This window comes from Perissodus microlepis, chromosome 18 (genome assembly GCF_051167445.1).
Source record: "Perissodus microlepis isolate ML-2025 ecotype Zambia chromosome 18, ASM5116744v1, whole genome shotgun sequence".
Taxonomy (NCBI): domain Eukaryota; kingdom Metazoa; phylum Chordata; class Actinopteri; order Cichliformes; family Cichlidae; genus Perissodus; species Perissodus microlepis.
In genome coordinates this window covers 9,561,390-9,576,552 of record NC_140478.1, presented here as the reverse complement: position 1 = coordinate 9,576,552, position 15,163 = coordinate 9,561,390, and the positions used below count along the sequence as shown (strand labels likewise).

Here is a 15,163-nt window from a genome sequence, read left to right as displayed (position 1 = left end):
GCCCAGGCACGGCTAGTGACGTCAGACTTAACGACCGGATTGGTTTAGCCATCACCAACGCTTACAGCATACAACGAAATGAAAGATGCACAAAGATAATTTATGCATAATCTACAGCACTAAACTGTTCCTATATGGAATTGGTCTTGGTATTTCAGCATCAAGTTAGCATTAAAGAAGAGGAGCAAGTACAAAGGGAGTAACATGTTATTAAAGTGTCAGGTAATTTGAAATGTAACATTTCTATCAGGTCAAGTTTGTGGACTGTTGTCACAGTGTGTTGCTAGCTAAACATCCTGCTGCTGTATTTCATGGGGTAGTGAAAAGAATAACAGCTGACTGCACTCAGAGATGAAGAAATATAATATAGATAGGAGAGGAAGAGCAGTTATATTTAATGGTTAGAACTGCTCAGGGGCATTTGATGAACAGGAAATGTACTTGTTTTTTTTTTTAAATCAGGTACTGGATCTGTATGATGTGAAGTTTTTGTTTTTTTTATTTTATGAAACATCCTACAAAACGAAGTTACAATAAAGCCCTGTATCGGACTGTTGCACAGGGGGTGTGGTGCTCATGCTCTGTATTAGGTTACATAAAGTGTAGCAGAGAATAATTTGGCTTTGAGCTGATAATACTTAGGTTCATTCTTTGAATTCCACCTTTATGCTAACCAGGTCTAATTTAAAGTTATTCTGAAGAGTATGCTGTCATTGTAGAGGATGCAAATCAACCGAGATGGCTTGTGAAATGTTGGATTACGTCCTGCTCAATTCAGTTGTGTACATCTACAAAAAGCAGTAAATCTGAGAACCACAGCACAGTCAGCTCTAAATTTAGGTATTGTAACCACTATAGTCTACTAACTTGCTCTTTGAGGCAGCTATAGTCAGCAGTTGGAACGCTGCAGTTTGTGGCTTCGGCAGCTGAGGACATGAGTGCTTGGTTGTGACTACATTTTCAAAATGCAATCCAGAAAACAAAAACTTTATTTCATAAATTTATATCTTAAATAAAAAATAACATTTGCAGATTACAATTCTGTTTCATGAGCCATCAGTAACAATATCACATAACCACACTGAACAGCTTTACTGTATAAATATTTCTTTGTTTTTATGCCACTCCTTATTTATGATACTAATCCCACAGAAATACTGTAAAATTCAAAACACATTGATAGCAAAGCCTTGACAGAGCACCTGAAATGATTATTTATTTCATCTCTATCACTTGTTGTTGCATCAGTCCTGCCAACAGCAGTCCTTCTCTGTGTCCTCTCTAGCTCCTGCCATGGCTGGCCCTGCCCAGTCTGATGTCATAGGTGACCATGTGGAAGTTGTCCCAGGCATACAGCTTCCTCTGAACGTGGTTGTAGTCCACCATGCTGTTGTAACTGTACTTGTTTTTGAAGGGCACGGAGACAGCTTGTCCCACACCAGTGGCTGTATCAAATGCAAAGTTGATGGTGGTGTTGGGAACAGTGTAGCTAGCAACTGTGTACAAACGTCCACACACCATGAAAGCGTTGGCCACTGTGTTCTTCTTAATATTAGTCTCCCAGGTCTTTTTCACCTCCAAGCTCTCGGGGTTCAGCTGTGAAATTACAATTGCACCCCTTGCTTTACTTGTACTGTAGATGGCCCACAGACCCTGTTCGTCCACTGCTAGGTCAATGTCAGTGTAGCCCCCCCAGGAATAAGGGTGCTGGCCATGGAAGCCGGCATGAGGCAGGTCCATGCGGGATGCCAGATATTCAGAAGCCAGGTCATAGCGAATCAGTGTCCGACTGTGTCTTCGCTGATAGTAAAGGGAGCCTCGGTACACAGTTGCCCCTGTGCTCTCCACAGGCTCTGGCAAAACCAGCACCTTCATTGGGAAACCTCGGGAGAACTGATCCATGTCTTCATATGCAAAGAGGTGACGCACATCTCTTCTCACTGCATCAATACGCCACACAGTGTTGTTGGTGTACTGAGGGCCTTGAGGCTCTGGATCCTGCATCCACACACCATACTTCCCTGTGATACTGTCAGCTTTCCTGTGTGACACAGGATCTCCCACTGACACTAACTCTCCACAACCTGAGGGAAAAAAGCAAGTTACTTTAATTTAGACTCTAAATTGCTTAAAAGCTATAATGCTCGATTCCAACAACTCCAGTAAAACGCTACCTGTGAAGTTGTGACTTCCTTCATGGAAGACGTGGGATGCAGAGATCTCTGTCACTTCAGCTTTCATCTCCTGATATCCACTATTCCCAAAGTCATATGCGGGATCTGGGAGAGAAATACAAATTCTGAGCAAAACTCAAAAGTAACACTTTAACCTCAAAGTTGTAAGGTCCCTGTTTTTTCCTCAGAGTGCTTGATGCTCTAACCCTGAAAATAATCACACCTGTGTAAACATCAACATGAGTGACGAAGCCATAAAAAAGACTGTGGTAAAAATTCCTATCCCCTTACTTAACTGGGGACAGTTAACTGCAGGCCAACCTGTCTCTGCCTCTTTAGACTTTTCAAAGCACGAGTCTACCACAGAAACATTTATTCTGAAAAAAACAAACAAACATTAGAGCTGGCAAAAATTGCATAAAATATGTTTCTTCACAGATTAAAAAAAAAAGCATTATTTTGAATTTGTATGATTTTGTGGTTAAAAAAAATGTGTTCTTTTGTGATTGACAATCTTTTAACTAAGAAAATTTTTTATTTGTGTGGTTTCCCGTTACCCCCTGATTGGTACATACCATTGGCTGGTCTGTTTTCATGCTGAGTGCCCACTGAGGTGAGCGTCTGCTGGCAGGGTTTCTGCCTGAGGCTCTCTGCCTCCTGGCTCAGCTCAGCCAACCTCCTCTGCAGCTCCTGGATCTGCCTGTTTAGACGCTCCTTATCCTGCTGCAGCTGGTTTCTTTCCCCAGTAACCTGGGAATAAGCTTCCTGGAGACCTTCTTCTCTATTAGCTCCAACCCCAGTCATGGTGCCTTTGTCTATTCCTGCTAGGAGACGGCTGACCAAAGCTTCGAGCAGGGTGAGCCTGGACAAGACTCCATCCATCTCGCGGTTGCTTCCAGGGCAGCTGGACTCTTGTGGACTGGCCACAGTAAAGGTGTAATGGCAACGTCCAGAGGGGTCATTGGAGCGGTGGAGGGAGGCTCGATCTTGAGCCTGGGTTTGGATTGACAGAAGTAAGCAGGACAAACTGAAGAGGGACACTTGGAGCCACATTTCAGAGGGACTAACTGAATCTTGTGGTATGTGGAAGTTTGTAGATGCAGTTGTCTAACCTCTAGACTCTTTTTTAGACTCTCTTTTGTTTTCTTAAGTTAGTCTCTTTTCGCCTGAGTGTCTCTGGTCAGTGCAGGTCAATGTCTGAATCCCGATAATGCTCTGAGTGTGGGTATTTATACAGTTAACTCAGAGAATGGGAGGGGACGAGGAGTGTGTCGGGAATGAAATAACCGGGGGTTGTGGAGTGCTTGTGTAAAAGGCCACGTGTTTCTTCTTTTTGCTCGTGGTGGTGGAGATGTGTGCAGAGACAGCAAAAACGATGTGAAAATCAGTGGAAAAATTTAATGTTTGTTTACTCCTGTGAAGAATTCTTTTAGTGTGTCTCAGCAGTTGGTATGTCTCTGCAGGTTGTTTTGACTGGACAGCATCTCTTTATGTGTCTAGTGCGTGTCAGCTGCTGTGCTGTTTACTTCCTTTGAAACTGATAGTCTTTCTATTAAACCACTGTGTGATTAACCACAAATTCAGTTTATGGGCTCGGTGTGTGCGTACATTTGTGCTGAGAGGAAGCGTTTAGGATGCCAACATTCAGCAGCCAGGCTCGAAAGCAAGGCAAGCTGGTCCTTGAGAAGACCTCAGGGCAGACTGGAACTTATCTGTCCCAACTACAGCTGAGCAGGATGTCTGGCACAGGAGGCAGTCTGGAATGGAGACTAATGCAAACCCCATATTTTCTGCAAACTGCCACAAATTACAGATAAATTATCAAGACAAAAGGAAGTAATCATTCACTGTTCAGGCTAGAAAAACACAGAACTTGCAGTAAGCAGTCTGGAGAGATGACGCTGAAAGTGCTGGTTGTAGAGGCCAACCTTCTGATATATACATACAAAATTATGACACAATGTTCAAGAAGCATTACTCAACTTTCACGTAACCTTAGAAGAAGAAGCATTGCAGAGATGCATGAACTTTTCAAAAGACCAGGGGGCCCAACAGTCTGAATAAGACAAAGTGTCTAAAAATGCAAGACATTTAAGACAATTGTTACTCTTACTCTTATACCAAAAACCCAACATGAAGTTCTGAAAAGGAAAAGGGAAAAAAGCAGTGACAGAGGTGATAAAGTCTTTCCCAATATAAAAAAAACACTGATTAAAAGAAAAACATGAAAATATGTTTCTCATGATACCCGAAGACAGTGAAATCATACCTTGAGCCCTGAGTGCCTCGCAATCAACAAATGAATTAAAATTGTTCATTCTGGAAAGGATTGTTTATACTCAGTTGATGGACTATTTGAATGACTTTCAATTGTCGGAAATCTTTCAGTCCGGCTATAAGCCATTTCACAGTACGGAGACAGCCCTCGTAAAAGTTATGAATGACATTCTGATAGCGACAGACCGTGGTAAATATGCAGTGCTGGTCCTGTTGGACATGACCGCTGCATTTGACACAGTGGATCACGATTTGCTGATCTCCCGCTTACAGCACTGTGTGGGAATTTCTGGTTTGGCACTTTTGTGGTTAAAGTCCTATCTTTCAAATAGGACCTTTTGTGTTAAGTTGGGGTCGGCTTCATCCTCTGTGGCCCCTCTGCTTTGGGGTGTGCCACAGGGATCTATTCTTGGGCCATTATTGTTTTCACTGTACCTTTTGCCTCTTGGTGTGATTTTCCAAAAACATAAAGTGTCATTCCATCTATATGCAGATGACTGCCAGCTTTATTTACCTTTTAGTCATTCTGATAGTCTCCCAAGTCAACCTCTGCTTGACTGCCTTAGCGATGTTAAAGCATGGATGGCAAAAACTTTTTAAATTTTAATGATCCGAAGACAGAAGCGATCTTATTTGGCCCAAATCGTTTTTCTCACGCTCCAGATGTTGATCTTGCAGCTTTGAACTAAAGAGTTCGATCACAAATCTCGGAGTAAAAATTGATTCTGCACTTACCTTTGATGACCACGTAAACGGGGTGGTAAAATCAGCATTTTATCACCTCAGACATTTAAAGAAGGTTAAGCCCTTTCTTTCCAAGCGTGAAGTGTTATTCATGCCTCTATTACTTCATGTTTAGATTATTGCAATTCTCTTTTAATAGGGGTTGGGAAGGGCACGCTTGCAACTAGTGCAAAATGCTGCAGCACGATTTTTAACTGGCAGAAGGAAATTTGACCACATCATTCCGATTTTGGCCTCTCTACATTGGCTTCCAATTGAATTTAGAATCCGTTTTAAAATCCTTTTATTGGTTTTTAAATCTCTAAATGGTCTGGCACCTGTTTATTTGTCTGACTTGTTGAAGCCCCATGTCCCCATTCGTTCCCTTCGGTCAGCTGAGCAGTTGTTGCTTTCAGTCCCAAAGTCACGGCTGAAACTTAGAGGAGACCGAGCGTTCTCTGTTGCAGCGCCGATGCTTTGGAATAACCTTCCTCTCCATATTAGACAGGCTTCATCAGTGCCAGTTTTTAAGTCCTTATTAAAAACCTATTTTTATTCCCTGGCTTTTAACTCTGTGGGTAACTGACATTTTTATGAATTTTATTGCTATGTCTGGTTTCTGCTATCTATTATTATATTTATATTTCGTGCGTCTAATGCTAATTTGGATATTTCGCTATGCACTTTGGTCTACCAGGCAGGCGTTGCCTCTCGAGGCAGGCGTTGCCGATTTGCAACAGTTAAAAACTAACAACCTGATTGCCCCACATACATATTTTATGAGTTTTTTTTACTCAGAAGTACCACTGCAGGACTTGGTTGTGCATTAGCAACAAAAAGTTTAATTTGAGCCTGAGAGGGTTAAAGTGCTATATAAATAAATGATGATAATGATGACCTGAAGCTTAGCAGAAGTTTGATGATGCAAAAAGAAATAACACAGTGCCCAAAAGTAAATCAACTACAGAATGGTTAAAACCCCCCAAAAGGGACCTCCCACCACATCTACAAGATGCTGAATTCAGATATGGTGGTTTCTGAAGCGTGCACTCAAATGATTACTCGTTGTGTTCACTAGTGCAAGTACTGCTGTCTGTGTATTTTTAGTTTACTCAGATTGTGTTTGTCTAAAAATGTGACTTATATAAAGCTCAGAATACATTTTAAAATATATCAAAGCAGAAATCCTGATATATCCGGCATGTTCACAAGCTGTTGTAACACAGTGCTGCCATGCAAGTTGCTCTTTGATGGTTTATATGGCAAAACTGTGTTGACTGTGTTTGCTTTCTAGTTTGAAGCCTCATTGGTACACCTACAGCATGTTCCAACTGTCTTCATGTGAGTACAGTGTACTTACTGTGAATGTGCAGAAGTCATTTTCTGGTTTCTGAAGGTATGTGGGCACAGTGCTAAGTGCGTCAGGGGTCAGTGACCTGTTAGGAATGTTTTTTCCAAGAATGTGGCCTGTCAGTGGTTAGCTGCAGTGCCTGCTGTTCTATCGCATCATTTATTTGTTGGTAGATAAAGTGCGTCTAATGCTAAACACTGGACCTTGTAGTTATGGTTATGTCGTTGCATGCGAACACTTTAGCTAGCCACTGGCTGTTACAAAAACAACTTGATGATCGAAATCATGAAAAGATGACCTAGATAGTATTAACAGGCAATGCAAGGTCATCAGATTACAGACTAACAGTTAACTACAGACTAATGTGCATTTGTAGCATGCCTATTGTACGGTAGCAGAGCATAAAAAATTATCTTAAGCTTGGGATTCACACTGATTAAATTGGATGTCCTGGTTTTGAAAGTTCTGTCCTGAGGTGAAATTTTGGCTCATATACCTGGGCGAAACTGTGTCAGCTTTACAGTATTTTTGATACCATCAAGGAAGCCCTTGCTGCCAATGCCATAAAAATTCAGAAGCAAAAAAGAAATACTGGGTAAAGTAGTGTAAACTTCAAAGTAATACCAGTGTGACAGCTTTAAATTGCTAAAATCAACGGTCACATCTTTAGTGTTTCTTAGCTAAAGCGTTCCTTTAGCTGAGTTTCCTTAGACTTTGGAGGAATGAGTTAAAAAAAAATTAAAGTAACAGCTCAGTAACAGTTGAAATAACAGTTCACAGGTTGGCTTGTAACAATGCTGAAACTGAAACATCTGCAATATTAAGTTGCGTTTCCATCTTACCATACTGTGACACCCACGTGAAGCTGCTGATGAGCAGTTAAACATGCTGGTCTGGTGAAAGTTGGAATCGTTGTACATCGTTCATGTAACGTAAACTGGAAATACATACATCAGAATAATGGAGTTTATGTTTTGTTCGTGACACAATCATGATCAAGTGATCAGGCCTGTGGTACAAAAAGTCTGTTTTCCTGTTTTTATTTTTTACTTTTATTTGTTGTTAATACCAAATATTGAGGCACCAACAAATGCTGTGGCCCCAACGTCAATGTATTAACCAAACTATGATTTTGGAGAACTGTTACACCCCTAATATCCACTGTCTGAAATGTAAAAGTATATTTTAAGTGATCGAGTGATACTTCATTGTGGATATTATGTGCAAACAGGGCGTGCATACTGAAAGTTAAAGTGTATATATATATATATATATATATATATATATATATATATGCATACATTTCAATTTCATCTTCAGCAGTTAAATGTTTTACATACACTCAAGTTTTACAAACAGTTAATTAGGCTTTTCTTGCTCATACAAGTCCAAAGCACATTGATATACACTCACAAGGAGCTACGCTGGTGTGGTGCTGTTAATTACAAGGTTTCCGCAAGAGAAAATTCGCCTTCTGTAGCCTCCATCTATAGTAGTCTTGTGTTCAACTTAGAAATCCTTGTTATAACTGCAAATTTTTACTTTCAGTCAGATAAATTCAAAAACTTTGCTGAGATCAACAATAGCTGTCATTAGTCGTCTCAGAACTCCTTGCTATATCCTTGCTATAATGCTTTGAAAACAGCTGCTGTATGCGTGTTTAGCCAGAAAGGACCAGAAAGAAAGCATGCATGACCAAAGTGCATATTGCAGTTTATGTTATTCATGCATCGCTTTCTTCAGATTGCTGTAAGCCAGCTCACAGATGTTATGTCATCTCCACAACACTCGCCTTTGAAACATATCCCCACAGTTACGACTATAGGTCTTAAGTTTGCATTATGAATTGGTAGCATTTAATTTCTCCTCTACTTTCATTTGGATATTTCACTAATTGCTTCCACAATTGTTGCAAAATATTGTTTATGATTAATAAATAAAGAACCTGTTTTTTTCAGCAATAGAGACTTGAAATGCACATCTGTATTTAGTTCCACAAGATCAATTTGCTGTTACTCTTTTTTTTACTGTGGAAAGTCACCAGTATTCCACAGTGTTTTTACTACTGAGGTGTTTTTCTTATGTAACATAATGACTCAAGCATCCTGTACAAAGCGAGCGCCAGCTCCTTGGTTGTCCTCAAAAAGAAGAGAGGATCACATGGAATACGTAACTTTTTCCACATGTGAGGCCATGCAGGCTTTTTAAAGGTTTGTAAGTTAGTAAAGTCTGTGAAGCGGCATTCATGCATGAGTTGTTTATTAATGTGTTTCCCCTAAACATAATGTTCTCAATTGTTTTCCCCTTATTCCACACTACTTGTTATTATTACTGTGAATATTTCATCTTGTTCCAGCTGGTTTACATGTCTTTGAAGCAATGTGATTTTTACATTGAGGAAAACAAAAATCCAAGATTTCAGGCATATTTTATGGGCCCATATTTCTGCCAAATGGTTATTTGGCCTGGTTTTACATAAATCTTAATTCTGCATCCTTTGCTGCATAAATCTAAGCAGCAAAGGATGCATCTGTGTCATTACTTATTTAACAAACGCTAAACCAAAATGCAGAAGAAGTTGTGCAAACTAAGTACGCACCACGATTCAGTGGGCTGTAATAACATGTTTATCAGCAATATCTTGCAGTAATCATTGTCTGTATGATTTTTTTAATCTCTCACACTGTTGTGAATTAATTTTGGCCCACTATCCTTTACAACATTGCTTCAATTCATTGAGGATTGTGGACACCCTCTTAAGGCCTTTCCACAGCATTTCAATCAGGTTGAAGGTCTGAACTTTGTCTGGACCACTGCAGTCACCTGATACTTTTTTGGGTCATTCTGTTGTAGATTTGCTTCTGTGTTTGTGATTATTGACCTGCTGCATGACCTAATTTGGGCCAAAGTTTAGCTGTCAGGCTTCAGGTTTGACTTTAGAATATTTGGGTATACAGACGAGTCCATGTTCAACTCACTGACTGCAAGCTGCCCATGTCCTGTGCATGCAAAGCAAGTCTAAATCATGACCGCTCCCTCTTTTTGGAGGGGTTGTTTGTGCTGATTTGCTAAATTTGTTTTTTTGCTAAATGCAGCGATGGACGTTACGGCAGAACATCTCCACTTTGGTCTTGACTGTCTAGTTTCAGAAGTCTTGTGGTTTACTCAAGTGCAGCTTTGTAGAGCCATGCTGTGATGTTCTCTTTACAGGAGAGGACAGGATTTCTTCCAGGAACCCTGTCAAACAAGTCAAACTTAGCCAGTGTTTATTTAATTGTACTGTCATGAACATTGAACATGCTTTTTATTCAGTTTCTGACCATAGGATGAATTTCCTGGGATCTATCTCACTGTAGAATGATGCACTTTCTGGCAATCGAGTGCTCCAGACCAGCAAACTGCCAAAACTGCTTTTATTGAGGTGCTCACACTTCCTGATGATCAGTTCATAAAGTGCATTTAAGTAGCAGCACTTGGCTGATACTTACTTACCTTCTTAAATAGTAAGGGGGGGGGGGGGGCTTTTGACACAATGCATGTCGACTTAGTTTTTGTTAAATAAATGACAACACAGTACAATATGCCATGCGTTGTTGTTTATCTGAGGGTGTATTTACCAAATTTTAGGAGCTGATATAAGAAGATATAATTATAATATGTTTAGCTTCACTTAGGAAACAGCTAGTGTAATTCTGTCCATAAATAACAACATAAAAACGCCCCCTTCAGCTCCACCAACACTGACTGAAGTGCACATCCTGTTTTTAATCTGCATAACCAAAGCGAGAATGACAGTTTGCCCTTTTACAGCTGATATGTGCAGGACTGTGTTCCTTTCAGATGTGCAGACTGTTCTTACAAAAATGTTATCAGCTTTTCCATTGAATAAGAATCGAAAATGTAGATGAATAAAAAAAAAGAGCAATAAATATCAGATGGAAAAGTTAGTAGTTAAGGCCCATTGAAAATGCAATCCCAGAATCCTTTGGCATTCAGCAGGATTTCCATTATTCAACTTTGAGGGGACGGTTTAAGGGCTGTATTTGTTTGAATATGAATTATATAATATTATGCAACAGGGGGAAAAGGGGGAGTAATGATGGGGCTGATGACATTGGCATGACACAAGAAGAAAGAGAGAAAAAAAAGAAGAGAAACGTGCAACAGCTGAATGTCAAAAGGCAGGGAAAATAAAATACACTCCATCAGACTCTAATGTGCAGTTTGAATATCGAGTTCTGCGAGCGGGAAAGCTTGAAAACAAATTACGGGCCTGCTTTTCTCGCACGGCACCAAAACAAAGATGTATCACTTTTCCAGTGGTTGCTGAAAAGCAAATCGAGAAACACCCACACAGAGCTTTCATTGGCTCTGCATAGTTGCACTCACAGGTGTGAAGTGTTGCACAACGTGCGTTTACATGGGAAGCTGTCTTCGTTTGGCTCGCTGACTTACAGTGTAAAGCAGACATAAAGCAAGCAGTCGCCCGAGGGCTGGTGAGTGCTCCGTGGTTTAACACCTGCAACCTCCCCCCTCATTGTGTCGGGGACATTTGAACAAAGTGCCTCAGTGCTCTGACTGCAACTGTTGACTGGAAACGCGAGCTTCGGAGAGGAAAGTGAGAAAGTCTGGACACTTCACACGTGGTGCGATCCAAGCTCAAATGACTCAAGCATATTTGATTTGTTGCAAGCATTGCTGGGGTATGATTAAAAACTGCAGTTCTGTACTTTGGGGTTCACGGCACAGACCCAAGGGGGAAGTCACCGTGAGGTGTTTTTAAGAAAAGCATTACAAATGTCTTGCTGTCTGCTATGAATGTGAGGATATAATCACAGTGGACCGCGTGCCTGCACACCTGAAATCTAACAGCAGAGCAGTAGGTGTTGTTTAGCGTCACAGGTGTTACACCAGACATTCTTATTACCCAGAGAGGCAGACTGGCATGGCGCCAGTGTCTCCTTTGCGAAAACACAGTTGCAAACACAAGGATTTAAAATTCAAATGGCATAACACAGTAGTGACGCAACTTAGTTAACTCTAAAAGAGCCCTCTGCATCATGGGTAGTGATGCATTTCTGCACGCCATGACAAGGCAGGAGACAGGGAGCGATGAGTCTGTCTGGAGCATTAATTGCTGGGTAGATGATAGATCGCTCACATCTCATAGAGAGTCCTCCCTATCAGTTATTTTGTTAGTGAGCTCTTTAACTCTCTAAAGTTTTTTTAAACCCTCATAACTTATTATGTACAAGAGATTGCTGCGTGGAAATTTCAAGGGTTAGAAATATATTTTGGGTCTGACAGGAACTGCTGCCAAAACACCCACATAGTGTGTCACAGCCTTAAACCGAAATCTTTTTTTAGTTTAATTTTTCCTACTATTTTCATTTTAATTGTTGGTGTTAAAATCAGACTTTATAGAAAATGATTTTTACACAGAAGAAATCAGCTAGAACACAGGTGTCGAACTCCAGGCCTCAAGGGCCGGTGTCCTGCAGGTTTTAGATGTGTCCTTGATCAAACAGCTGATTCAAATGGCTAAATGACCTCCCCATGTCTTGAAGTTCTCCAGAGGCCTGGTAATGAACTAATCATTTGATTCAGGTGTGTTGACCCAGGATAATATCTAAAACCTGCAGGACACCGGCCCTTGAGGCCTGGAGTTCGACACCCCTGAGCTAGAAGATGAGGCTAGCGTCAAAATTGCTATGATTTTTAAGCAGTCACATGATCCATGTACAGATGTGGGATTTGAAAGTTTTCAGTTTAAGGTTTTATCCAGTGAATTATCGGGAAATATGTAAAACACAGTCCAAAAATAATTTCCCCCAAATACTGACTTTAAGTAGTTTAATTCCATGTAAATTCCCTATGTAATTTTGTTGCATAAGTACAATGTAAAACATTAAATTTAATGCAGTCTGTTCAAATGAAATGTACTTGATTGGTATAGATTCAGTTTATAACAAAGATTTTCCATATTGATTAATTATTTGAATAAATAAACCTTTTTTTTTTTTTTAAATATCTCTGATGCACTTTACTCAGAATTATTGCTTCATGTTTATGAGATCAAAGAACAAACTGTTTCTCTTTTTCTACGTCACAGACATTAGCTTGTTGCTTATATATATGTTATATCTCATGATACTGATGCTCAAAGTTGATTACAGAAAACAAAGGATAAAAGTGAGATTTCTGAGGGCCTGTAACTGTGAACACTGTCAAATTATGAAGAAAAAAAGATAGAAGATATGAAACTGCTCATGTGAAAAAAAAAAGTTGGAAAAAAATCTGCACTGTTACAAATCATAACCTTACCTAAACTTTTGTTCTGTTTATTGGTGCTTCCAAGTTGCCCGTGGGTGTGATTATGGATGTGAATAGCTGGCTGTCTCTGTGTTAAAGACTTGTGACCTGACCAGGGTGCACTCCAGCTGGGACAGGCTCCAGCATCCTACAGTCTTATATTGAATAAGTGGTTAAGAAAACAGATAGATGGCTGGAATAACAAGCCATGCTACTTGGTCTGTAGGTAGATTGTGCTTTGATCTCAAAGTTAAAATTACCCAATAATCCTAATTAGGAAGACTTTGGAATTTTGACCACTTTACATTTAATCTCAAAGGGATGTGAATCTCCAGAATCTACCCAAGACTTCTGGAGATATTTCAGTCTGGAGTTGCAATGATAATGTTTTAAGAGAGATCCCATTAAAATTGAAGAAGTGTCTGATTGCAGTGCCTGCACCGACTACAGCACAGTTCAGTGTTTTAAGGTTTCAAATATGACACCATACTTTTCAGAATTGTCTTGTAACCTGCCCACAGCTAATATCAGTGTCTTTTGTGGCATTACCTCACATACTGTAAATACACAGTATGAAAATTATGGAATTTCTGTTCACTGCAATTCTAATAGTAGCTCCTGATGCAGTGTCACCCTACAGATGTGTTGTTTTTAAAGTATTTGTTTACAGGACTTCAGTTCCTCTAACGTGTACATTCAACACTTTCAGTAAATTCTTCTTTTCCTCACTACAAAACCAGCCCTCATTCCATCTGTGGTCTGGACAGTATGTGGCTGTTTAAAGATGTGTTACGTAAGAGGGCCACTATTTCCCCTGAAATAATGACATTTTAACAACAGCCTCCTTCCCCTTTGGAACATAATTCAAACTGCCTCGAATGAGGAAAATTAAGAAAATCTCTGAAAAATTTTCCCTGATTTAGTTGAATAGTTTGCAACTTTCCCAATTACAGATCCTGATTTAGTTTCATCTTGAATAACAGAATATCTTTGGCTCATCTCACTGGGCCGTGCAGTCTCGTGCTAGAGAGAATGAAAGGACAAGGAATTCCTTAGAAACACATTTAATGCGGCATCAAACTGAACATGTGCGCTGCTGTCTTTGGCTTCTTCTTGGACTTTGCTTAACAGCGCTTTGCGTTCTGGCACGTCTTAAACCGGATACAGTAGGGCCCAGATTTATGAGCTTAGATATGGTAAGCAGATGCCACCGTTCTGTCCAAACGCTGTTTGCAGTCAAGCATGGGTAATCGATGATTCAAGGCCATGATGGAGTGGCTCATGGAGACCGGCATGCTGATAACTACTTTCCCCGGCCTCTCTTTGACCTGAAGCCAATAATATGTTCTCCACCAGCTCTTGACCATCTGCCTCTCATTCAAAGTGCGCATATAATTACAAGCAAATACACACGTCCACACAGACACACTGTGGAGGACTGAAAGTGCCATAACAAAAATTAAAAAATGGATCCAATTTAGTCAAACAAACAATCAGTCAATAAATAAACATCTCATCAAATGTGCCAAACATGTTAGAAATTAATTTCTGAATTAATGTATTTATAAGCTGGGCAATAAATTCATTCTGCCTTGCCTAGATAACTAAGGCTAAGTACCTAAGTTATCATGGGTTGACAGGACACAGCCGTTCGATGTCTGATTTATACTTCTGCACTAATCAGTGTAGAAAGAGACTGAAGCTCAATATTGGGGTATGAAGAGCAGCTTTATTGCTTGACCAACATGTTTCAACCTGTGGCCTTCATCAGAGTCATCCTGATCCTGACCTGATGATTAAATAACACCTGAAGGCAGATGTATTCAGACTGATTATGTAATTATAGTATTATAGTATGATTTTTAAGGTGCCCCTGCTGACCAGCAAGTATTGAAGCAAGTATTACGGTAGCTGCCAGGTCTTGATCTAAAAACAGGCGCACCTGCATTATTGAGGCTTACATACTGACCTGGAGACGAGCTCTGGCCTTGCCCCAGATTTATCGGGACACACGAGCTTTGGCAGGGGATGAAAGGAATGGCGAGAGAGAAGTGTTGGATTGATGTTGTTACTGGACAGCCCTTTTCATGGGTAAGCTCACACTGTTCTACTTACATAGTGTTTGTCAGCATCCCTCTTAAAGACAACTCCTTTAATGCAGTAACTTGATAGTACTTCCTCCACTTTCTGTAATTGTCCCGATATTTTTTGTTTTTCAATGAAATAGCCCGTTTTAATTTTCTCAACGATAAGGCCAGTAAGCATTGGTCGTTACTGCCCTCTAGTGCTCACTACAGCGTGACGTTACGAGTGGACCCGGCTTGAA

General features: G+C 40.2%; 1 protein-coding gene across 1 annotated transcript; it reads right to left on the bottom strand.

The window, feature by feature from the left end:
- Positions 1-523: 523 nt before the first annotated feature.
- Positions 524-3,496, bottom strand: LOC146367242 (myocilin-like). The gene is made up of 3 exons (XM_084912416.1): positions 2,750-3,496; positions 2,175-2,279; positions 524-2,084 (listed from the first exon to the last, which is right to left on the bottom strand). The coding sequence occupies exons 1-3, from the start codon at positions 3,225-3,227 to the stop codon at positions 1,282-1,284; spliced, it is 1,386 nt and encodes a 461-aa protein (XP_084768542.1). The 5' UTR covers positions 3,228-3,496; the 3' UTR covers positions 524-1,281.
- Positions 3,497-15,163: the final 11,667 nt, after the last annotated feature.